We start from the raw sequence: 24,947 nt of genomic DNA, 5'->3' as shown, positions 1-24,947 counted from the left end.
AGTTTGTTAACAGTATATGTAGTGCAGTACATCAAAAGTTAAGCTAAAAGATAACACAAAAAAGCTTGTTTCCATTGTTACTCCAGCGCCGAGCATGGAGTTTCAGCGCTCCACAAACAGCAGGGTGAGCGCTGCAAAGTGCAAAGAAAACAAGGCAGTGTTTCAAAGACGCTGCTGTAGGATATTGGTTCTCAAACTTTTTTATGTCAAGGACCCCCAAAATTATATGTATTTGGTTTCGGCAGATATACAAGCTATATCTGCCGATAAACAAGCGATATACAAGCTCATAGCGCGGCACAGAGTGCCACGCTATGAGCTTGAATATCTGCTATTTTTGAACAGCCAAAGTATAAAATAATGGTTAAAGTGGTTAAAATAATTGCAATGCTATATTATTATTTTTTTGCTGGGGACCCCTTGGTACCCCCCCCCCCCAAGGACCCCTGGGGGTCCCCGGACCCCACTTTGAGAACCAATGCTGTAGGGTACCATGGGTAAACAACAAGCCTATAGCATCTGTCCAAAGAACAAGCTAAAATCTGACTGACACGTTTTCAACATTTGTGGCCCAAGAAAAACAAACATGGTGAGGAAATGATTTGCTTCGCTGTGATAGTGTGAAAAAAGTTGATGCCTTTTCACGGACGTTTGTGTCGAGAAAACGCTGAAAAAAATGTCAGACCCTTGCGCTGATCTGAACTAGACTTGGCGGTGATGTGGATGATTCGGACTCGTTTGACACACTCATTTACTGGACAAACGCTTACATGAACACCACCATCACAGTTGATGTGAACTATAGCCTGGTGGTAAACCAGGTCGCGGAAATCGCATTTCATTGAAATCAAATGAAATCGGATTTCCGCGACGGGAGGTGGTTTACCAGGCTAGGTGTGAACTACGTGTTAGCCTTAGTCCCTATACAAGCAGGCCTACCAGCTGCAATCCTCTTAGCAGGGGTCTTCAACAGGTGAGCTTCTAAATGACTCACTGGCACATGCAAGTGTGCAGGTGTGCATGTGCATACACACACTTTAAATTCTTAATATGTCCACATAACCTAAGCCAGTATTTCTGAAACGTTTTCATGTCAAGGACCCACAAATGTATATGTATTTGGCCACGGCCCCCCATCTGAATAGAGTATGTGCCAGGAACGACATAAGAGACAATAAATACATATTTTATTTCATTTTTATTCTATATAATTTATTTTAGATTGATATAAAATTGTCGATGGTCGTGTCCATTGAAGGTTTTTTTGAGCTGTCAGCACATTCCTGCCATGCATTTCTATGGTAAAGAGGCATTCCTCTTCCCATTGATTGATTGAATACTTTTTAGCCAGTTTGTTAACAGTACATGTAAGTACAATCAAAAGTTAAGCTAAAAGGATAACACAAAAAAGCTTGTTTCCATTGTTACTCCAGAGCCGAGCATGGAGTTTCAGCGCTCCACAAACAGCAGGGTGAGCGGTGCAAAGAAAACAAGGCAGTGTTTCAAAGACGCTACTGTAGGATATTGGTTCTCAAACTTTTTTATGTCAAGGACCCCCAAAATTATATGTATTTAGTTTCGGATCCCCCCCATCTAAAGCCAAAGTATAAAATAATGGTTAAAGTGGTTAAAATAATTGCGACACTATATTATTATTATTTTGCTGGGGACCCCTTGGTACCCCCCCCCCAAGGACCCCTGGGGGTCCCCGGACCCCACTTTGAGAACCAATGCTGTAGGATACCAGGTAAACATCAAGTCTATAGCATCTGTCCAAAGAACAAGCTAAAATCTGAATGATACGTTTTCAACATTTGTGGCCCAAGCAAAACAAACATGGCGAGGAAATGATTTGCTTCGCTGTGATAGTGTGAAAAAAATTGATGCCTTTTCACAAAGGGTTTGTGGCGAGAAAACGCTGAAGAACTTGCGCTGGTCTGAACTAGACTTGACGGTGATGTGGATGATTCTGACTCGTTTGACACACTCATTTACTGGACAAACGCTTACATGAAAACCACCATCGCAGTTGATGTGAACTATAGCCTGGTGGTAAACCAGGTCGCGGAAATCGCATTTCATTGAAATCAAATGAAATCGCATTTCCGCGACGGGAGGTGGTTTACCAGCCTAGGTGTGAACTACGTGTTAGCCTTAGTCCCTATACAGCAGGCCTACCAGCTGCAATCCTCTTAGCAGGGGTCTTCAACAGGTGAGCTTCTAAATGACTCACTGGCACATGCAAGTGTGCAGGTGTGCATGTGCATACACACACTTTAAATTCTTAATATGTCCACATAACCTAAGCCAGTATTTCTGAAACGTTTTCATGTCAAGGACCCACAAATGTATATGTATTTGGCCACGGCCCCCCATCTGAATAGAGTATGTGCCAGGGACGACATAAGAGACAATAAATACTTTTTTTTTTTCATTTTTATTCTATATAATTTATTTTAGATTGATATAAAATTGTCGATGGCCGTGTCCATTGAAGGTTTTTTTGAGCTGTCAGCGCCTTCCAGCCATGCATTTCTATGAGGCATTCCTCTTCCCATTGATTGTTTGATTGAATACTTTTTAGCCAGTTTGTTAACAGTACATGTAGTACAATCAGTTAAGTTAAGCTAAAAGATAACACAAAAAAGCTTGTTTCCATTGTTACTCCAGCGCCGAGCGTGGTGTTTCAGCGCTCCACAAACAGCAGGGTGAGCGGTGCAAAGAAGAAGAAGCTACTGTAGGATATTGGTTCTCAAACTTATGTCAAGGACCCCCAAAATTATATGTATTTGGCTTCGGACGACCCCCCCCCCCCATCTCAAAAATATTTAGTGCCAGGGATTTTTCAAAAATAGCAGATCTACAAGCTCATAGCACGGCATGAGCTTGTATATCTGCTATTTTTGAATAGCCAGTATAACATATGGTTAAAATGATTGCGACGCTACCCCCTGGTAACCCCCCCAAGGACCGCTGGGGGTCCCCGGACCCCACTTTGAGAACCAATGCTGTAGGATACCAGGTAAACATCAAGCCTATAGCATCTGTCCAAACAACATGCTCAAATCTGAATGTGGCCCAAGCAAAACAAACATGGCGAGCAAATGATTTGCTTCGCTGTGATGGTGTGAAAAAAGTTGATGCCCTTTTCACAGAGGTTTGTGGCGATAAAAAGCAGAAACCAGTCAGAAACTTGCGCTGGTCTGAACTAGACGGTGGTGATGTGGCAACCCTAGATGTGGATGATTCCGACTCGTTTGACACACCCATTTACTGGACATTTTTATACATTTACTTACATGAAAAGCACCATCGCAGTTGGTATGAACTAGCCTGGTAAACCACCCTGGTCGCCGAAATCGCATTTCATTGAAATCAAATGAAATGCGACGGGAGGTGGTTTACCAGGCTAGGTGTGAACCATGTGTTAGCCTTAGTCCCTTGGCCTGAAAAAGACCCCTGCTCTTAGTAGAGCAGCCACACACACACACACACACACACGCGCGCACACACGCACGCACACACCTGCGCACACACACACACCGCCAACTTAAAGTTTATTGTCACATCACAAGTTTAAGGTGTACAAGAATGGGTGAAGTTCTTTTCTGTACAAAGCTCCTACCAATTGCAGTTACAAAATAGATAACCATAAGAAAAAATTAAGTGTCAAATAACAAAACAACAACATCAAATATGCATAAGGTGAGTAAAAATAAAAATAAAGGCAGAGTATCTCAGTCTCTTGCGTGAAAGTGCGAGACACCACTTAGCAGCAGATATCAATTATGTATGAAATGTGTGGGCAAATGTGTGAGTGTGGGCACACAGTCATATATACATAAAATGATAGTGCCAGTTGTAACAGCGGTACGATGAACGAAAGACTGCAAAACGGAACACACAGACGCGCGCCCGCCCGCCCACCCACCCACACACCCACACACACACACACACACACACACACACACACACACACACACACACACACACACACACGTGCCATTGAATCACACATGTGATGTTTACTTGGAGCATTGTTGGGGGCTTTGCTGAATGCATGGGAGGATGGTGGTCTCATATTGACGTCGGTGGTAGACCACAGCCTCCTGCAGCGCTGAAGAAGCTAAGCTGTCTTCACACCTTAGCAATCTCTGATCTAACGACTGCTCTGCTGACTCAAACCCAAACGACGGACTCCACAATGCGCTCCTTCGCAAAGAAAACAAGTCTATTGTGTGGTGATGCATTCTTATCAAAGCAAAGCAGTAATGCTTCAATCTATTCTGCGTGTTTGTCTATATTTTTTACTTGATGTAATCATCATAAAACGTGTGCGTGTGTGCGTGTGTGCCTGTGTGTGTGTTTGTGTGTGTGTGTGTGTGTGTGTGTGTGTGTGTGTGTGTGTGTGTGTGTGTGTGTGTGTGTGTGTGTGTGTGTGTGTGTGTGTTTCAGTTTTAGTTTCTATCGAAGTGGGCAAACAGTATAAAGGTAGATTTTAATTACTGTACACTGTATCTGTGTGTGTCTTTCCTATAGACTCAACCTCTCTCTGTTTTTCTAACACATACCACTGTTTGCATCAGTGTTATTATCATTAATAAAAATATAGTTTTTTGGGGGAAAATGTTAACCGAAATAGAATGAGATGGATTCAATTTGACAATTAAAAAAACTAAAACTATACAAAAATTTGAAATGTTGCTTCGGACACAAAGTGAATTAAAAAATGTTTTAGTTAATTGCTAAGAATTATGGTGGAATTTACCATACAGGTTTACAGACACGTTTTTTTTTATACTTTTCACTATTGCAACCTCAGTTTCTGGTTTCCGAGGGTGTATTTCTTATTCAGTCCGGCATACGCATAAATTGATAACCTCTTGAAATGCATAATGATATTACAAATGGTTTCTGACAGGAAACTCCAAATGTCAATGCATACCAATTTTTACAACTTGTACTAATAGAGTAATTTTATGTAAAATAAATGGCAACATGGTTTTCGCAAGAGTGAATTACATGCACATAAGCAACCTTTCAAGACTCAGAGAGTGCTTTCCTCACTAAGGCATTTAGTAAGTTCGGTAGTGAGGTAGGCTGAGATCTCCTGCTGTAAGCATACACTTGTGCACAAACAAGGGAGGTAGATTTGAATTTCCCTTCGAAAGGAGGTGTCATACACTGCTGCAGTTGTCCCTTTTTATCCGTTGTACATATTTGTTTGTATTTGTTGATGACATGTATTAATATTCTATGCTATGCTATGTTGATGAATTCAATACACATACAGTAGGATCACAATGGAAACAAGTCCCCAGGACTTTTTTGTGTCATCCTTTTAGTGTAATACTGTACCTACGCGCTGTTTACATTTCTGACTAATAAAGTATTCAATCAATCGATCCAAAACACATTCGCTACGACAGAAACAATCTCGGGTAATGGCGAGAAGTCAGAAATACCCGGTCTGTAAAATCTGGTATCACTCCTACAGTACAAAAAAACATGAACCACAGAAACACGTAGGCTAATGCAGCAAACTTTCACATGTGCAATTTTTAAGTTCTATGGAAATGACAACAGCGTGGGATTATTTTGAGTTTAACTTCAACTTTAACTGATTTTTCCGTTAGGAACTTGACGTTTTTCCTCGCTAAGGGCTCGTACACATTGCAGGAGATTTGGTCCGATATTGCTGTCGCCGACCTTTTTTGGCGCTCGCCGACAAAACCTCCCGATCTGACGCAGATCGGCATTTGATCTGCGAGATAATGCTCGCTCTGTGTGAAAGGTTCCGCGAGACGATGCGGCCGCGATTATCCGCTCTGCGACGGCTTTCCGACCGTTTTCAGATAACTACCATGTTAGATATTCAGCTCTGTCCCAGACAGGACAGCAGACAATATCGTACAGTATGAAAGGAGCTGCGACCACCTTGTAAAGAGATGAATGCTACAGCCAATGAGAGCACATTACAGCCACCGTGGCTATGGAACCTGACCACAACAAACAGATCCCCCTCATAGTTACCGTCCAGACAGTCCTGTATTAAGTTAAACATTATTATAAAACAGAATGAGAGTGAGTGAGCATGCTCGAAGGGGGCTGTTTATTTGAGACTATTGCACAGAGATAGAGAGAGAGAGAAAGACACAGAGAGCGAGCGATGTGTGTGTGTGTGTGTGTGTGTGTGTCATTGTTGCCAGATTTTGCGAGAGAAATAAGCAACCAGGTTTGTGAAAACAAGCCCAACAACTATGAGCACTTTAAGCCTATATACAAATACATTGGATACTTGAAAATAGACGATCTACAAGCTCACGTTGTAGATAGGCTATTTTTAAAGAAGAAATTGGGGGGGGGGGGATTTGTGGAATATTTTCCAAATCCACACAGATCTTGTATGGGGGTCTATGGCACAATATATTTTCAGAAGGGGGAGGTATGCGCCTCTGCGGACAATTAATGATTATTATTAATTTGGGGGGCCTTGCCATGAACATGTTTGAGAACAACTGGTTCAAACAATATTAGGAAACAAGGCCAAAAAAGCAACTTTACAGAAAAACAATCCCAAAGTCGCTTATAATAAGCGGACATGGCAACGCTGTCACTGACTTCAGCGCACTTGACGTGCCAGAGAGAGAGAGGGAGAGGGGGAGAGGGAGAGAGGCATATCACGGGATACGTCGATTAAAATGAATTGGAATAAACACAAATGTATGTATTGGGTCTGACTCTGGAGATCCAGATCCTAGTGAACTATCCTACAGTGTGTCAGCCCTTGTCGGGGATCAATCCTGTTGTGAAGACCACAACGATATTATGACAGCCGATTTCAAGAAATAAACTCCTGCAGTGTGTTATGCTTAACGATCAGATGACCCCCCGACCACTTTAAGGTCTTGCAGTCTGTACCTGCCTTAAGTCACTTTGAATGAAAGTGTGTGGTCCACTTAAACATGACCATGACCTAAATGAGCACAACAATATGCCTTATGCAGAACTGTAAGCAATTTCTCATTGCTTTCACACAAAATGCAAACGTTAATCTGTTTTTTTTTGTGTACAAGCCAGTAAACACATTGCCATACAAAAGACAAAAAAAAATCAATGAAGTAAAACATGTTAAACAAAATGGAAGCATTTGGTGTCAGCTGATAGACATTTTCCCATAATTCAGTATCTCTTCTGCATGTGTTCAAAACCTCTTTGCACATTCACCTATAATCTTAACCCATTAAATCCGGGAACGCATCTGTGTCATTTTAGATTTTGGCTATAACCATTGTTATACTTTGGCTATTCAGAAATAGCAGATCAAGCTCATATGCGCTGAGCTTGAGCGCCATGAGCTTGTAGATCTGCTGTTTTTGAAAAATCTTGAACATTTGTGCAAATCTTTTAATATACTGTATATCTTTTTTTCAAGCGAACATCTTTAACTCAAATCTTTGCTTCTGGGGGGTCCCTGGAACAATATATTTTCAGATGGGGGTCCGCGACCAAATACATATAATTTTGGGGGTCATTGACATGAAACTGTCATTTACTGCCACTGTTAGGATTTAGAAGACATTTGTAGAATCCCCCAGAGAGAAATATATGTATATTCAAAGATTTGCAAAAATGTTCACGATTTTTCAAAAACATTGCAGATATACAAGCTCATGAGCTTGTATATCTGCTATTTTTGAATAGCCAAATAAATCTAAAATGACACTGATGCATTGACGGATTGAATGGATTAAGAGTAACCTGGTGTTTGTAAGAATGGGGCAAGTAAGAGATCAAGGACAAAAAGGAGAGGAAGAGCTAGGGGCCCATACAGGAAGAGGGGCCCCGTAGAGGAGGAGGAGGAGGGGCCCGGATGTGTGCAGTGGTAAGAGTAGCTCAAAGGGGAAGAAACAAAGAGCCAACGTTTCAGATGAAATCTGTGTCACAGCTTTTTATCATGTCATCAATCACAGCCTTAACCACTTGAACCTGCAGCATCCACATTCTGTGGGAAACATTAGCCCAAAGATAGCAGCATCTACAACCTCACATTGCTCACACAACGCGTCGCACTGTGAGCTTGCAGATCGGCTCTTTTGTCAACAGATTCGGTGTACATGGGGGGAAAAAAAGCGGTCCAAGGACAGAGCCAACTCAGATCCAGTTACCAGTTTACTGAGTCTCGAGAGTTTGTGGTTAATGAGAGACGCTGGGCAGCAGCTCCAGCTCAATCTCAGGAGATCAACTGTGGCATACATACTGTACATAGTAGGAATATTCAGAGATGAGCATCTGTAAGTGACTGTGCTATAGAGCAGTGTATATCAACCCTGGCAAACGTCCCAATTTTGGGCCGGGGCTACTGCTGAGGTGTGCCGCGCCGTTTGAAGAAGGTTTGAAAAAATATCTTATAGGAAAAAAAAAACAAAAAACAACATGCTGTTTTTTTTCGGGTCAGGTGTCACACTATTGCCCTATTTGGATTCAAAACGGCTAGTGGAAGCTGAAAAGCTACAAGTTTGCATGTCTGAATAATGCAAAAACAGAAATATTTGTTTGCATTTGCTTTTTTTCTCCCCCATATGATTTCATAATAAAAAAGTGCGTATCGTATCGAAGTTGTGTGCCCAATATCGTATCGTATTGTTTCATGAAATTAGTGTATCGGCACACCCCTAGTGTGTGTGTGTGTGTATATATATATACATATAATTATATATATATATATATATACCGTATATCTAGGTGTGCCCTGGGATCTTTTGGCTATGCCAGGTGTGCCTTGGCACAAAAAAGGTTGATATACACTGCTATAGAGATCTTTTCTACCTCCATTTCAGCAGCACTACTGTATATAAACGTATGTTTTAATTTACATCAATGTCCCTTTACTTTACTAAAGTAAGTTATCATCAAAACGTCCTTTTTTCTTCACACATTTCCTTTACAGAATTCAAAGACAGCCCCATGCTGGTGGCAGCGGTGAAGTCTGCCTGCCATTAGGACATTGGTTCACAAAGTGGGGTCTGGGGACCCCCAGGGGTCCTTGATGGAGCTCCAGGGGGTCCCCAGCCAAATGAATAGTTAGGAACCAAATTGACCCTTATGTGTCTACAGTATAACTCTGAGAGTGTACAAATGGAACCAAATGGACCCGAACGGGTCCATTTGGTTCCATTTGTACACTCTCAGAGTTAAATGAACACTGATGATGATACTACAGTGTAGATCGGGACACCCAAGAAATTAAAATGGTTGAGTCCCTGGCATATCTTTTCAAATGGGCGTCTGTGGGCTAATATGTGTCAATTTGGGGGTCCTCGACGCAAAAAGGTTTGAGAACCATTCCATTAGGAGATATCCAGACAGCGGCCATTCGGGACCACAGTATGTTTGCAATGTCAACGGTGTAAGTGTAGCCACCACTGGCCGGGTTCATGGGAATGCTACGGCTCAGCACAGCAATAGTGACAGAGTGAAGGAGAAAGCGTACTAGTATGTGGGTTTGTTACGGGTTTGTCGTGTCTTTTCTTACTTTAAAATTACATTACATGCAGCTGGAATACTTTACAATGCATTTACATGCATTTACACGGTTGACACCGACTCTTTTTGTTGCCTAAGCAAGGGCAAGTCATGGTATGGACAACTGTGAACGGGAGTTGTTTTGTTCTGCAGTGCAGGCTACAGTACCGGGGTAAATTGTGTGTATAAACGTTGCCTATTGCTGGGTTGTGCTTTGGACGGGATACTGTGATGACACTGTGGCCTTGTGTTTTTGATTCTGCACAGTGCAGGCTAGTTGTATTTGCTAGGTGTATACCAGTGGTTCTCAAACAGTGGTCCGGGGACCACCAGTGGCCCTTGAGGGGGTTCCAGGTGGTCCCCAGCTAAATGATGGAGAGTTGGTAACCAAATGGACCCTTATAGATCTTTAACTCTTGAGAGCGTAAAATCTGTGACCCTTTCGGGTACATTTGGTTTCATTTTACGCTCTCAAGGGTTAAATTGTTAAACATCTGAATTACTTAATTAAAGAATTGTTATTTTCATCAACGTTTGCCTCTCCCATGGTACCAACATCAATACAGCATGGAATTGTGGACAAAATCGCATCCAACGATAACAAAATATTCTAAGTTTCGGGTCTGAATCTCATCAAATGGTGGTCCGTGGCTCAAATGCAGAATAAATAATGGACCTTGATATAAAAAGGGTTGAAAACCACTGGTTTATACTATTGCATACCGTTGTTCATTATTGGTGGTGCTGTTTCTTCCCTTTGTATTGCTGTATCCAACAGTACTTTTGTTACTCTGTGTCTGTAACTCTAACTGCTGTGCTGCCTCTTGGCGACTGATTCCCCCCCACAGGATCAATAAAGGTCTATCCATCTGCTGTATTCATAATGTTCTTAATTGTACTGCATTTATCTCATATAATAATGGAGCATGAAGCCAATAACATGTTTTCATGCATGTGGATGAAAATTCAACCTGTCAGGTGTAAGGAGTGTTTATTTAGTACAGTGGTTTTCAACCTTTGCCAAGGACCCCTAAATTGATATACATTTGGCCGCGGACCCCCATCTGAAAATGTTTTGTACCGGGGACCCCCAGAAGCAAAGATTTGAGTTAAAAATGTTCGCTTTAAAAATAATAATATATATTCAAAGATATGCACACGTTTTCAAGATTTTTCAAAAATAGCAGATCTACAAGCTCATAGCGCGGCACTCGGTGCCGTGCTACGAGCTTGTAGATCTGCTATTTTTGAATAGCCAAAGCTAAGTGGTTAAAATGATTGTGACGCTATGTTAACTAATTAGGTTGGGGACCCCCTGGTACCCCCCCAAGGACCACTGGTGGTCCCCGGATCACTGGTTTAGAACCGCTGATTTAGTGCAATGAATTCCCGTTATTATTATTATTTCTCAAAACAAGGTTGAAATTTCACCGCAAATAAAAGCCTCAACGTGTGTGTGTGTGTGTGTGTGTGTGTGTGTGTGTGTGTGTGTGTGTGTGTGTGTGTGTGTGTGTGTGTGTGTGTGTGTGTGTGTGTGTGTGTGTGTGTGTTTGTGTGTGTGTGTGTGTGTGTGTGTGTGCGCGTGTACCTGTCTGTCTATAGCGTATGGAGCTGATGAAGCCGTTGTGTGTCAGATGAATGGTCTTCACGGTGCCTGACGAGTCATCGTATGTGAAGGTGACCAAGGTGGAGTCATACACCACCTCAGAGAGCCTCGCTGCACCCGTGTACCTGCACACACACACAAATTAAGAATGTCAGCAAGATTTGTCTATTTAAAATTTGCCTATAATGTCATGGCCAAAATAGGGACGACAGGGTGAAATTGATTGACTTCAATGTTAAATTGTGCAGAGAACTGAAGTCCACTGATGGCTGTTCATAAAGTAAAACATAAAACTTAATTGTAAGCACTGTTTAACAAATAATGATAAATAAGTCAAACTAACTGAAAGTTAACACATTGAGTGCCAATCGCGTAGATCTACGCGAACCTATTTAAAGCCGCCACGTGCCAATCGCGTAGATCTACGCGAAGTGTTTTTTTTTCCATTTTTTTCAAAAAAAAAGTACGGCACATTTCATTGTAACACCACCAGAAGCGGAATTATTCGGGATCCCGTTTTGCCGATCCCGTCGGCCCCCATTCTAAAGCGCACACTGAAACTCCATTTTCTCCTTATAGTTTTTTCTCCTCGCATATCACTGTTTAACGTAAACCGTTCTAACTACAACAATGGAGGTCCGTTTGACACGTGGTTTTCACTGGTAGACGCAGGGAGACCTCGGCGATGTTTACAAACAGTGCAGAGCTCAATCTTAAGGATTTTAACAAGGTCTATGGCGACGTGAAAAAAACAAAAAAACAACAATAAAACGTTGGCACTGGTGAGTACATTATGAGATTAACCTCTGGCATGGAATGTGTTAACGATGATGGCGTTTAATAACATTTGTTTGCAATAATCATGTTTGCAGTCAAGCACACACACGTGTGTGTGTGTGTGTGTGTGTGTGTGTGTGTGTGTGTGTGTGTGTGTGTGTGTGTGTGTGTGCAAATGTATTGACGCATGGATGATGAACTCTGACCTGTAGATGACACTGCGTCCAGTTCCCAGGTACTGGGTCCTGAACAGCCGTCCGTCCAGGCTGTAGTCCTGGACGAACGCTGCCCCCTGGCTGTCCGGAGGGGTGTACATGTTCCTGTAGTAGCCGATGGACAGCAGGGACGTGAGGCCGTGCCGCACCATGCTGGGCATGGTGACGGCCACCAGCCGGTCCGTCGGGTCGTATTCAAACACGTAGCGTCTCTGGCTGTGCAGCAGCAGCATGATGGACTGCAGAGTTCAACACACAAACATGGTGATTAGAACCAGTGTTGCCAGATTCTGTGAGAGAAACAAGCAACCAGGTCTAGGAAAACCAGCCCAAAAGAAGCGACTATGGGCCACATGAGCACTTTAACATATACATCAGCTATTTGAAAATAGCCGATCTACAAGCTCACAACGCGTCGCGATGCGTTGCGACGCGTTGCGACGCGTTGCGAGCTTGTAGATCGTCTATTTTCAAATAAAATCTTGCGGGCAAATTATAATAAGCAGATCTGGCAACCCTGATTAGAACTATAGCTCACACTCTTTATGGCAGTGGTTCTCAAAGTGGGGCCCGGGGACCCCCAAGGGTCGAAAAAGTAATCACTAGAAAATAATCTCAATTCTCAACATAGCTGTTAGTGTTTTGGCTTAGTTTTGTTTCGCAGCTGAGGAATCACTGGAGGCACAAAAGAACCAAAACAAAACAAACCATGACAGCGACCTTTGGCAGTTTGTGGCCCAATCGTGGCCCGTGGGCTCATTTTATATTATGGCCTGCAGCTTCCTTCCGAAAATGTCTTATTTATGACCCGACATTGCAATTTTGGTGTTTTTCAATTAACCTGGGGTAGATTGTAACGATTTGTATCGATTCCTCACTGTTCCTTGTGTTATTTCATTCTCAAGATGTGAAAGAAAGGCCATTTTTATTTTATTAAAGGTTTTGTAGAGAGACATTTAACTACACTGACAACAAAAAGACTATTCGTATTGCACTGTAGTTAAATAAAATTGCAATGATGCATTTGTATGTGACTTTATTGTGGTCCGAAGGTACATTATGACAGATGCAGTCGGCCCTAAGGTATTTTCACATTTTGAAATATGACCCTCTTTGAAAAAGGTTTTGGCTTAATGCGTCATATGTCTCAAGTGTTTTATGTGCTCTATTCTAACCAAAATATGTTATGCAAAAATAGGTTTTAATTTGAATATTAGGCTACGAGAGGTACAATATTAATACATTAATATTTCATGTAAGCCTTATTAATTTCTAAATGAATTCCCTCTCCACTCCAGTACTCTCATTTGGGCTTGGACAAGGAATGAGCTCGCTCACTAAAAATATACCCTGGATGAATATTTCATCTGAAGTTAGCTTTAGAGATATGATACCACGCTTCAGGTTACAGCAGGTCTGAGCTTCATCGCTCACATATTCATTTAAACTTTAACCACATGAAACCCAGCGTCCCTAGTCTGGGACCAACACTTCCCAGATGCAGCCCATCTAAGAGCTTGTAGAATGTGTGGTGAAAAGATTTGGTGTAGAGCAGTGGTTCTCAACCTTTTTTGGATCAAGGCCCACTACCAGATTAAAGAGATGTATTTCTTGAAACTAGAGAAAATCAAATACACACTTAAAGGGTCTGTTCAAAAGTTCAAGGAGATTCGGACTCCCTTCCTTGACTATTATGAGAGTTTACAGGTGGCGCTTAACGAGGACACCTAAGTGGATGGAGCACTAGGCGAGACAGCGGGGTTCCCCTTTATCCCTCCTTCCCTTCCCTCTCTTCTTCCTTTTCTTTTGCTTTCCTTTTCCTTTACTATTTTACTCAGACCTTCTCTCTTTCCTTTTTCTCTCGTCTTTATTCTTTATTTTTCAAACATTTGTGAGTTTCAATAACATATAAATGTATATTTCTTATTTTTATTTTACATGTCTTGTTACAGATTTGTATGTTTATGACAAAATAAACAAAACGATGTTCAAGAGAAAATCATGAAAGAGTTCACCACCCATCCATCTGACCACTTAACACGGCCGCCACAGTGTGCATTTTCAGAGCATGTTTATTTTAATTACCAACCAATTGGATTTAGACTTGGATCAATGGAACTAATATAGCATATTTTTAATTCTTATTGGTATCATTATGAAAACGCTTTTTTCAAGGGTTTCAGGAATAAATTATAATTCATTTTGTTATATATTAGGAGGACTAAAGTCTTTGTGTTTTGCCAATTATTTGGGGGCCCACTTGCAATACCCTCGTGACCCACAAGTTGAGAACCACTGGAGTAGAGGTTGGGTGGGGGCTCGCTCACCCGGTCCACGTATGTGTAGCTCCAGATCTTGCCGTTGACCCAGGCCCGGGACACCACCCTCTCGTTCTCGTACTCCAGCCTCTCGGACCACTCCCCGCGGTGGATGGAGGACAGCAGGCCGCCGGAGGAGTAGGTGATGTTGACCTCGGTGTACTTGCTGCCGGGGGACCAGACCACGGGCCGGCCCAGGCGGTCGTACTGGACGTGCAGCGTGAACTTGCGGTGGTCGTCGTATATCTTCCCCACGCGCGTGTTCTGGTCAAAGTCTATGGACAGCAGGTTCCTGTTGTGGGCCTGGAGAACCACGGAGAAGCACACAATGAAATTATCATTCATGTGAACGAGAGAGAGAGAGAGAGAGAGAGAGAGAGAGAGAGAGAGAGAGAGAGAGAGAGAGAGAGAGAGAGAGAGAGAGAGAGGGAGAGAGAGGTACAGAGAGAGAGACTGTATTTGTTCTTAATATTTATTATTATTATTAATATTATTATGTATTATACTGTACGCCATTAATGCTTTGGCAAAGAGAACGAGAGAGAGAGAGAGAGAAAGAGAGAGAGAGAGAGAGAGAGAGAGAGAGAGAGAGAGAGAGAGAGAGAGAGAGAGAGAGAGAGAGAGAGAAAAAGAGAAAGAGAGAGATAGAGGAAGTCATATTGGATAGAGAGGAGTGAGTCAGTCAGATGGTCAATCAATAACATTCTGCTGCTGTGTAATTATCATGCAACACAAGAGAGACTTGAAGACAATGTATTAGTTCAGAGATGAATGAATGGCGTCATTCGGCGCAACCCCAGCTTTTTAAAAAAATAAGATTAACATTGAATGGCTCTATTAGGAAACAATGCAGAGACAAGGCCTACATGGGGACCATTAATTAATTTGTTACACATACACACAGGGTGACCTGGCCCTCTCCCATGTAATATCCTGTTTGCGTGGTGTAGCCTACTTTCTGTGCCAGGGAGGAAAAGGAGGGGGCGGGTGGGGAAAGTACCGGCAACAGGTTCCAAGTCATTTGACCCGCCAGTTAACCCCAAATGACGTCTACTAGTTAATCATTCCAATACCTCTATAACCCGGTATGTAAATCTCAGTGGCGGGCCTCTGTTCCCGAATTGTGTGCGTGTGCTTTTATGAGTGCGCGCTCAGAGGAAAGGGATATAATGGTTGTTTACAGCAGAGTATTATACAAAATAAAGGTCAGCGTGGCATAGCCAGTCACTGTGTAAATATAAATATAAACTCTTAAGTGACATAATAAGAGCAGTTGTGAAACAGTGCTGTACTGAGCGGCGTTCACAGCTCAGCTGAAGCATAATGCTGTCTTGTTGTCTGGGTGTTAACACAATAACATGATGTTACTGAGGTTAGCTGTGTTAACACTGAGGTGTCCCTGTACCCAACACTGTATTGTTCTGTTAGAAACGGAGCTACTGTATCTATCTACAGTATCTATCTGTCTGTCTGTCTGTTGAAACAGTTTTTCTCTCTTAAAACCGCATCCTTGTGTTTGAAATGTGTCTTTATCTTAATTAAATGCATTAAGATAAAGATAGAGAAGAGATAAAAAAATATATATTTACAATAAAAAATGACTGTATACTGTATGTATATATTTACATTACCTATTCTATAATTGATTGTGTGATTAGTGACTAGCAGCAAGATTCACCCACAATTTTAAGTAAAACCTGTCACATAAGTAACAGTTATGATTATACGATATAGAATCGCAATGCATTCCATTGGGGAGGTCAAATTCAACCTTGTTATAATAGTATATTTTTGCTCAAATCAGTATATATATATTTTTTTCTAACGTGACCCTGAGCTGAAACTGAGCTTAGCATACTTTTAGTTTGTAGTTGTATTAGAACTGGGTTTACGTTAACCACTTAAACCCTATACACTTACCCCCAGGGCTCTATACTAGGCCCCCTCTCCCCGTCCCAGAATAGGGATGCTAGGTTACAGCTGTACTATGTACTATAATATGTTGTCCAATCTGTATGGTAGAGCAGTGGTTCTCCAACTTTTTCATGCCAAGGACCCCCAAAATGATGTATTTGGCCGCGGACCCATCTCCATCTCGAAATATTTAGTTCCAGGGACCCCCAGAAGCAAAGATTTGAGTTACAAATGTTCGCTTAAAAATATATATATTCAAAGATTTGCACAAATTTTCAAAAATAGCAGATATACAAGCTCATAGCGCGGCACTTGGTGCCACGCTATGAGCTTGTAGATCTGCTATTTTTGAATAGCCAAAGTAAAAAAGGTTAAAGTGGTTACAATTATTGTGGTGCTATATTAACCCATTTTTCTGGGGACCCCCTGGAACCCCCCCAAGGACCCCACTTTGAGAACCAATGTGCTAGTGTATGTAAATATAACGTATACAATCAGGGAGGTTGCTGCTCTTCTACCGAGACATTTAGATTCTGTGTCTGGTTTGACAAGTGGTACGGCCTGTGGGTCAAAATAAAATTTCTCCCCTGAGCAAGCAAGCAGGCAGGTTCTATTAGCTCACCGGGTTCAAATCCCAGGGGTAAACAACACGAATGTTACAGAGTGCAGCTTTAAGCTGAGGTGGTTTTTACCCTCAGCCTGCGTTCGTAGGTGCTGTAGTTGGTCTTGGCCTGCTCCTTCCTCTGCCGCCACTCAATCAGGCTGGGGGCGTGGTCTCCCGGCAGGCTGATGTTGCAGCGGCTGGCCGTGGGGCTGACTCCGCCCCCGGGCGCTCCCGGGAGGAGGGGCTCCGTGCTGAGCGAGAGCTCCATGCCGCTCGCCAGGGACACGGAGAACGAGCCGTCGGCGCTCACCCGGTACGAACTCTGAGCGTGCTCTGTGGCGTCGGCAGGCACATGATCACACACACACCACACACAGATGTAGACACAGATGTAGACACACACACACACACAGAGTGCACGCACAAAATGATAGCGACAGATGTGTGAGAAGAAACAGAAGAAAACAAAAAGGACGTTAGATGTGGCTCATGATAGGAAGCGCAGAGCGACGGTTTGACACCTCTATACGTTGCAGCAGAACGCCCCATACAGGTCACTGTTTGTTTGTCTCTGTGTGGTTTCTTTCTACAAAGCAAGAAAACCTCTTATCTAGTTTATCTTTTTTTATGTTTTTTGCCGAGGCTGGGCCTAGGGAGTCGCGCACGCACGAAAATGTGTAGTTATTAGCGTTTTTTGATACTTTTTTCGCAGGTTTGTGACGGATTTCGGGTACCTATTAACACACTGTTATCAAAAGGGCTGAATATGATATCAAAAATACAAATAACCAAAATAAGTTATCTTTTTTTTTTGGGGGGGGGGGGCAGAAAAACCAAATGGGTGGGCCCAAGCCTACCTATGCCCACCCGTGGCTACGCCCCTGCTAGTGTCACACAAAAGTGTCAAAAATAGCAGATCTAAGCTGCAAGCTCCAAACGCGTCGCAGAGCTTGTAGATCTGCTTCTCTTTTTATCCTGAAAAAGTAACAGTTTTAGACATGAGGTTTCCACCACGACAACAATGATATGTGACAAACGGACACGAGAGAGAGAGAGAGAGAGAGAGAGAGAGAGAGAGAGAGAGAGAGAGAGAGAGAGAGAGAGAGAGAGAGAGAGAGAGAGGGAGGAATGGACGGAGGCTGCACAGTAACATCATGAATTGCTTATAACTGTATATATTTTTGAATTTTTTATTTTGTCACGTTGTCTGTGTCACTGTTGTTGTTTTGTCCAGTTGTTTGAGTGTTGCATGTTTAATGGACCACCATGGACACAAGCCTCTGGCATTTTGTGTGTGTCTTTTTAACTCCTTGTACTGCTGTCTGTAACTTTAAAGAATTCATCATTAATATTCAATCAATCAATCAACGTCAAATTATTATGTTGATTTAAAATCATTTACAACTCTGAGTGTGTACGAAATCTACCCAAATGGACATTTACGGGCAGTGGTGTTAGATTACATGCTCCCATGAAAGTACATTTACTCAAGTACTGTACTTAAGTAAAATTATGAGGTATTTTTACTTTACTGGAGTATTTTACATTTTATGTACTTTTACTTCTACTCCACTACATATTTAAAAACTTAGTTACTGGTTACATTGTAGACTTTGATTATTATTACAAAACATACATTAACCACTTCAGCCCTATATACATTTCGGCCCTTTGAAAATATTTGTATACATTTCATACATTTGAAAGCTTGTGAAATGGGACATTCTGCATAATGAGTACTTTTACCTTTGTACTTAAGGAATATTTTGATACCAACACTTTTGTACTTTTGTACATTTTGAATACCGGACTTTTCTGTGTAACAGAGTATTTCTACATTGTGGTATTGATCCTTTTACTTAAGTAAAAAAAAATGGAGTACTTTTTCCACCACTGTCTATGGGTCCATTTGGTCACATTTTGTACTCTCTCGGGAGTCCAGTTCCATTGTGTGCTGCAGCAGCAGCTGCTCCCTCAAGCTCCTCACACTCTTCTTGCAACAGTTTGCCACATAGCGGGTTGTTTCGTTTTTTTCTAAAAAAAAAAGCCTGTCGCCTGCATGCAGAACACCTAGGTGTTGTTTCTGCTCTGACTGAGGTGTCAAGGGAAACACACACACACACACACACACTCGCGCTGGCCGTGCGCGTGCCTCTACAGTATATTGCTATTATTCATCTGCATTCTCTCTATCAGTAATGAACAAAACGTCTCTGTCGGGGGTGGAAACCTCTTATGAAAACTGTTATACTTTCAGGATTCAAATTCAAAAACAGCAACAAAAAAACGGCGAATATGCGAATATACGCAAAATTCGGACTCGTTCCGAATAATTAAAAGACGCTTTTTTGCTTTGCTTTTTCGCTCCATGTATGCTTGCATTGACTTTATAAGGTTTTTTTTAAAAAACGTATTATTCGCATGAAAAAAGGACGGTGTGTAAGGACCTTTAGTCTTTTGAATAACACCATTTAGTTTTAGTCCTATTTCAGTCTTCTGAAATTGTAGTCTTAGTCTAGTCTTAGTCAACTAAATATCAACTTATTTTTAGCAATTCTTAGTCTTTTAGTCTTAGTCAACAGAATTAACACTGGTATGATAAAGTATACGGCGTTAATTTACGAAAAAACACAAAAAGTTAGAATATGGAGATAAGAGGTTTCTGCACGACAAAGGCGAAAAACTAAAACACACACACACACACAAAAAGTACATTAAAAACCTTTTCATCATATAAAAAAAAGCTCATCAGTGTCAGGAGTAAATTACATTTTTGCAGCATGCAGATGGAAATGTGTAAAAGGTCATTGTTTGTGTGTGTGTGTGTGTGTGTGTGTGTGTGTGTGTGTGTGTGTGTGTGTGTGTGTGTGTGTGTGTGTGTGTGTGTGTGGGCACCGATGCCTCGGAGGAACGGAGACACAGACCGCCGTGAATTTATACACAGTGGGCTGTGGAGGCGTGGGAGGACAAGCTGGATAGGTGCTCATTCTAACTACTTCCCTGCAGCTCTGTCATAAATGCGTCTGTGAGTGAGTGTGTGTGTGTGTGTGTGTGTGTGTGTGTGTGTGTGTGTGTGTGTGTGTGTGTGTGTGTGTGTGTGTGCGCGTGTGCGTACACTAGTATTAGTATACTTGTGAGCAGTGGTGGAAAAAGCACTCAATTTTTTTACTGAAGTAAAAGTATCGATACTGCAATGTAGAAAATACTCTGTTACAAGTAAAAGTCCGGAATTCAAAATTTACTTGAGTATAAGTACGAAAGTATTGGTGTCAAAATGTACTTAAAGTACCAAAAGTAGAAAGTACTCATTATGCAGAATGTCCCATTTCACGAGTTTCAAATGTATAAATGTATAACAATCTTTTGAAAATGGCAGATCAAGCTCACAATGCGCCGCATATTGTGAGCTTGTAGATCTGCTGTTTTCAAATGGCCGAAATGTATATAGGGCTGAAGTGGTTAATGTATGTTTTGTGATAATAATCAAAATCTACAAAGTAACTAGTGACTGAGATGTAGTGGAGTAGAAGTAAAAGTTCTGCAAACTTGAAATACTCCAGTAAAGACATACCTCAAAATTGTACCTAAGTACAGTACTTGAGTAAATGTACTTAGCTACTTTCCATCACAGCTTGTGACATGTCACCATAATTTGAGGAATAGACATTGTGAGGACCATTTTCCATGGTCCTCACAAGAGAAATTAATGTTTTATGGTTAAAAATTTAATTTGGGGAGTTCAGCTTACAATTAGGAAAATATTCAGGTTGGGGGGCGATGTCACGCAAAGACAAATAGCTGATCTACAAGCTCACAATGCGTCACATGTTGTGAGTTTGTAGAACTGCTAGTTTTTTGTTGTGGTTATTTTTCCGCTATTTTCAATGCTGTCCTAAAATTGTGATGTCCTCACAAGTACAGTGATACAAACGTGTGTGTGTGTGTGTGTGTGTGTGTGTGTGTGTGTGTGTGTGTGTGTGTGTGTGTGTGTGTGTGTGTGTGTGTGTGTGTGTGTGTGTGAAATCAGTTTTTCCTTTCCCTGCAGCTTTGTCATAACAGTATGCTGGTGTGTGTGTGTGTGTGTGTGTGTGTGTGTGTGTGTGTGTGTGTGTGTGTGTGTGTGTGTGTGTGTGTGTGTGTGTGTGTGTGTGTGTGTGTGTGTGTGTGTTGGACCAGCTTTCCTCTCCCTGCAGCCCTGTCATGGTGACAAGCGCTAGAAAGCAATTAAAGAGATGACATGAGCAAACCGTTCTCATAAGCAGCCTCTCCACTCCATTTTCACTCTCTCCCTCTCTCTTCATTTTGCTATTCTTCTCTGAACACTATAACCTCCCCAAAAAAGAACATTTTTTGTTGTTTTCCAATTCGTCCATCTGTCAAGTCTCATTTGTCTGTCTGCCTGTATATCTACCTACCTTCCTAAAGTACCTAACCTGTCTGTCTGTCTGTCTGTCTGTCTGTCTGTCTGTCTGTCTGTCTGTCTGTCTGTCTGTCTGTCTGTCTGTCTGTCTGTCTAGCATACAATGAAGAATGAAACTAATGCCTAATGAGTCTAAATGCCCTGCTAGTGCTCCCCCTAGAGGCCATGCTTCTTCTTACACACATCTGGACCAAAAGTGCATTGAAACACAAGTTCTCTAGTAGGGCTCAAAATGAACAATAAGTGTCAAACATGTTTTATTAATTGCAGAATTGGGAGGGGGTATATTGCACATCATGCAATGAAGGATTAACACTTGCTGTTAACAATAACATAAAAGTAAACCTGCAAAGTGCCTTTAAAACAAGCTGATAGTTTTGGCCTACGGATGGTGCTAGTGTCACTAAAATCAGTAAGGTACTGTACATCCTGTAATCTGTCAATTACATTCTGTAAAGTGGATACTTTGGCTTACGGGTGGTGCTAGAACACAGGTCATGGGGTCGTCAAACCCATAGGGTTCATTTCACGGGAGCATGAATGTGAACAGAGTTAAGTGTTGGATGGATGGATGGATGGATGGATGGATGGATGAACGGACGGACAGATGGGAAAAAAACAACTGAAACCCAAAATATCCAAAACCGTTACTTTTCTGAAAATTTAAGAGAATAACCTGGATTTAGTCACAATCTATAGTTAATACTTTTCATTGGTTAAATATGTATAAAACCCACAGACACACTTTACCACTTGGTGTCCCTATTTTGGGCATATCATTATAGCCAAAAAATCAAAATGTTAAAAAAATTGCGGCATTCATTTATGAAAAAAACAAAGAAACACTAAAAGATGAAATATGGAGATACAAGGTTTCTACCTGACAGTGGTTTCTGCCTGACAGTGGTGTATCTAGCTTGTCTTGTGTTGCCAGATAATCGCAGATCTTCGCCTTAACGATACATATGGGTACTTCTAAATCGTTGCTGTTCGAGACAGAAACCTCTTATCTCCATATTCTGAACTGTTTGTGTTTTTTCGTAAATTAATACCCTACTTGATCATACCACAAGCGTCAGACAAAAGCATCAACAATAGCAGATCCGCAAGCTCATAGAAGAAGCTTGTAGATCTGCTATTTATTTATTTATATGAATCCCGAAAAGTAACAGTTTTGGACATATGAGGTTTCCAAACCGACAGAGACGAAATTCAAGGTAGTTGGTAGAACAGCTGCTAACAAGTCTACGCCCCAAAACCAATCCCAACGCTGCCCCAAGAATTTGTATTGGTTCTGCAATGCAGGTTTATTTTTTTCTAACATAACTCTCCAACTTTACGCCTCGTTTTAGCGGTGGAACCTGGGAGCCATCAGTATTGAGCGAGAAGCGTTTAGAGACCGCCCGAGTCTATATCTGACCTGGACTACAGCAGTACAGCTTATACCTGCTACTGCAGTGGGCTGGACATCAATGTTTTAGCATCATTTCACCCTTAATGCCTGACCTTCCCATCTATACCCATCTGTGTAGTATGTTGACTATGGGTTTTCCATTCAAAGTAGGAGCCTGGGCGCGCGCGCGCGCACACACACACACACACACACACACACACACACACACACACACACACACACACACACACACACACACACACACACACACACACACACACACACACACACACACACACACACACACACACACACACACACACACAGGTTGTCATCCATGGATGAGTCATAGCCAGCCCCCCGGGGCAGAGTGGTGGAGGAGAGTTGGGTGGTCCTGGAGGTGAACCAGATGATGCATGGCTGATGATGATGCATGGGGGCATCATTACAGTTAGTGTGTCTGCGTGCACGTGTTGCACGTCCTACTGCACGGGAAAACCCTCCATGTTAAAGGGAAACTTTGACCATTTTGAACCTATATATGGCCCACATATGGGGACTTGGGGGAGATCATAGATATAGTGTGGACAAAAAATAAATAAATATATATATATATATATATATTATTGTTGCGGTCGGGTAGAAACCGGAAACGGTGGAAAATGTTATTTTTTTTACACCATTGTGTGGACAATTCCACACAAGAAGGCAAGCTCTAAAGACATTATATTATGAATAAGATCTCCTCACCTTAGTAATATAGCTTGAATTTATAACAATCAGAACAATGGGATTTGGGTTAACAATGCTGTCCAGTAAAGTGTCCCTTTCATTTAAAGGGCAAGACCACTTTGGTAGAGGTTTGGGTGTTGTAGTTACCTTGCCATGATGTAACTCCAAAGGTGGGCAAGAAATAAAAAATAATTGCTCCATTGATTAGAAATTGATAATTCAAAATATGCTCCCCATTGACTTACATTGTACGGTAAAACAGCTCTCAAAGTCACTATTTTAGCACGTAAACGAACGCAAACAAAGTTGATTCAGACAATATAGAACATCACCAAACCTATGTGTTTTTTTTTTTTTATAAAAATAGTAGAAAAGTAGAAAACCTGGACTGGATCCGCGGATCCAGATCTTCAAATAGTAAAATCAACAGGAAGTTGACATTTTTATTAAAAAAACAAACAGTACTGGGTTTGGTGATGCTCTATATTGTCTGAATCAGCTGGTTACACAACGGCGAATATGCGAATATACACAAAATTCGGACTCGTTCCGAATAATTAAAAGCCGCTTTTTTTCGCTCCGCGAAACTGATGTGGAAGCTTGCATTGACTTTATAAGGTTTTTAAAAAAGCGTATTATTCGCATGAAAAAAATCGCCCCGGTGTGTAAGGACCTTGAGAGTTGGAACCTTACAGGTCCGTTTGGTTCCAATCTTTGTCCATCTTTGTTCCATTCTTTGTACACTGTACAAGAAAAATGCCCATCCTACATTATTCATACAGTACAGTTTTTTTTTAAAATAGAGCTTTTCTAAGTAGGCTACCCAAAGACACTTTACATGAGGGGGAGGAGAAAACAACAAAATAACAACTTTGTTAGGAAATAATTACTAAGAAAAGGCTGGATGGAATAAAATCAATAAAAACAGTGGAATGACGAGAAAGGGGGGGGGGGTGGAAAGCCATATTGAAGAGGTGAGTTTTGAGAGCAGTTTTAAAGGTTTGGAGGGTGGGTTGGCTTCTCTGAGAGTATTGGGGAGTGCATTCCACAGGGTTGGGGTAGCAAAAGCTAAATCTCTATCGCCCCAGGTACGGTACTTGGGGACCTCAAGGAGGTTGGCGTCACCAGACCTAACAGGGCCCGGCCCAAACAATTACCATGCCCAAAAACCCGAACAAACCAAACAAAAATTATACGCTCTGAAAATGCATGAGGCCCACCCATATCTGACCACTTAACAGCCTTTCGGCTGCCGTGTTAAGTGGTCAGATGGGTGGGCCGAGATCGCCTTTGAGATTCTCAAGTGGGCCCTGATTCAGAAAAGGTTGAGAACCGCTGTATGTTTCGAATTGTGCGTGTCATTTCCTGATGACGTCCTCCTAATTTACACTGACTTTTTCACTGACAAAAACTATATAAAAATGATAAAATTAAGACTAAATA

The 24,947-nt window shown here is 41.7% G+C and overlaps 2 protein-coding genes across 2 annotated transcripts in view; one reads left to right on the top strand and one right to left on the bottom strand.

Moving 5' to 3' along the window:
* tenm1 (teneurin transmembrane protein 1) overlaps nucleotides 1-24,947 on the bottom strand; it is a gene marked incomplete at its 5' end in the record, with an annotated part of 375,941 nt that overhangs the window by 23,260 nt on the left and 327,734 nt on the right. Inside the window, 4 exons of the mRNA XM_080416925.1 lie at nucleotides 11,114-11,256; nucleotides 12,115-12,362; nucleotides 14,451-14,744; nucleotides 17,048-17,292. Coding sequence (XP_080273051.1) covers nucleotides 11,114-11,256; nucleotides 12,115-12,362; nucleotides 14,451-14,744; nucleotides 17,048-17,292 — 930 coding nt within the window. The remainder of the gene's footprint in view (nucleotides 1-11,113; nucleotides 11,257-12,114; nucleotides 12,363-14,450; nucleotides 14,745-17,047; nucleotides 17,293-24,947) is intronic.
* Nucleotides 1-24,947, top strand: part of apool (apolipoprotein O-like) — a 333,585-nt gene that overhangs the window by 90,751 nt on the left and 217,887 nt on the right. The gene's annotated exons all lie outside the window — the stretch shown is intronic.

Source organism: Gymnoscopelus braueri (assembly GCF_963280865.1).
Source record: "Gymnoscopelus braueri genome assembly, chromosome: 20".
NCBI classification, from domain to species: Eukaryota; Metazoa; Chordata; class Actinopteri; order Myctophiformes; family Myctophidae; genus Gymnoscopelus; species Gymnoscopelus braueri.
Note: the sequence above shows the minus strand (reverse complement) of the source record. Positions and strands in the feature narration are given on the sequence as shown.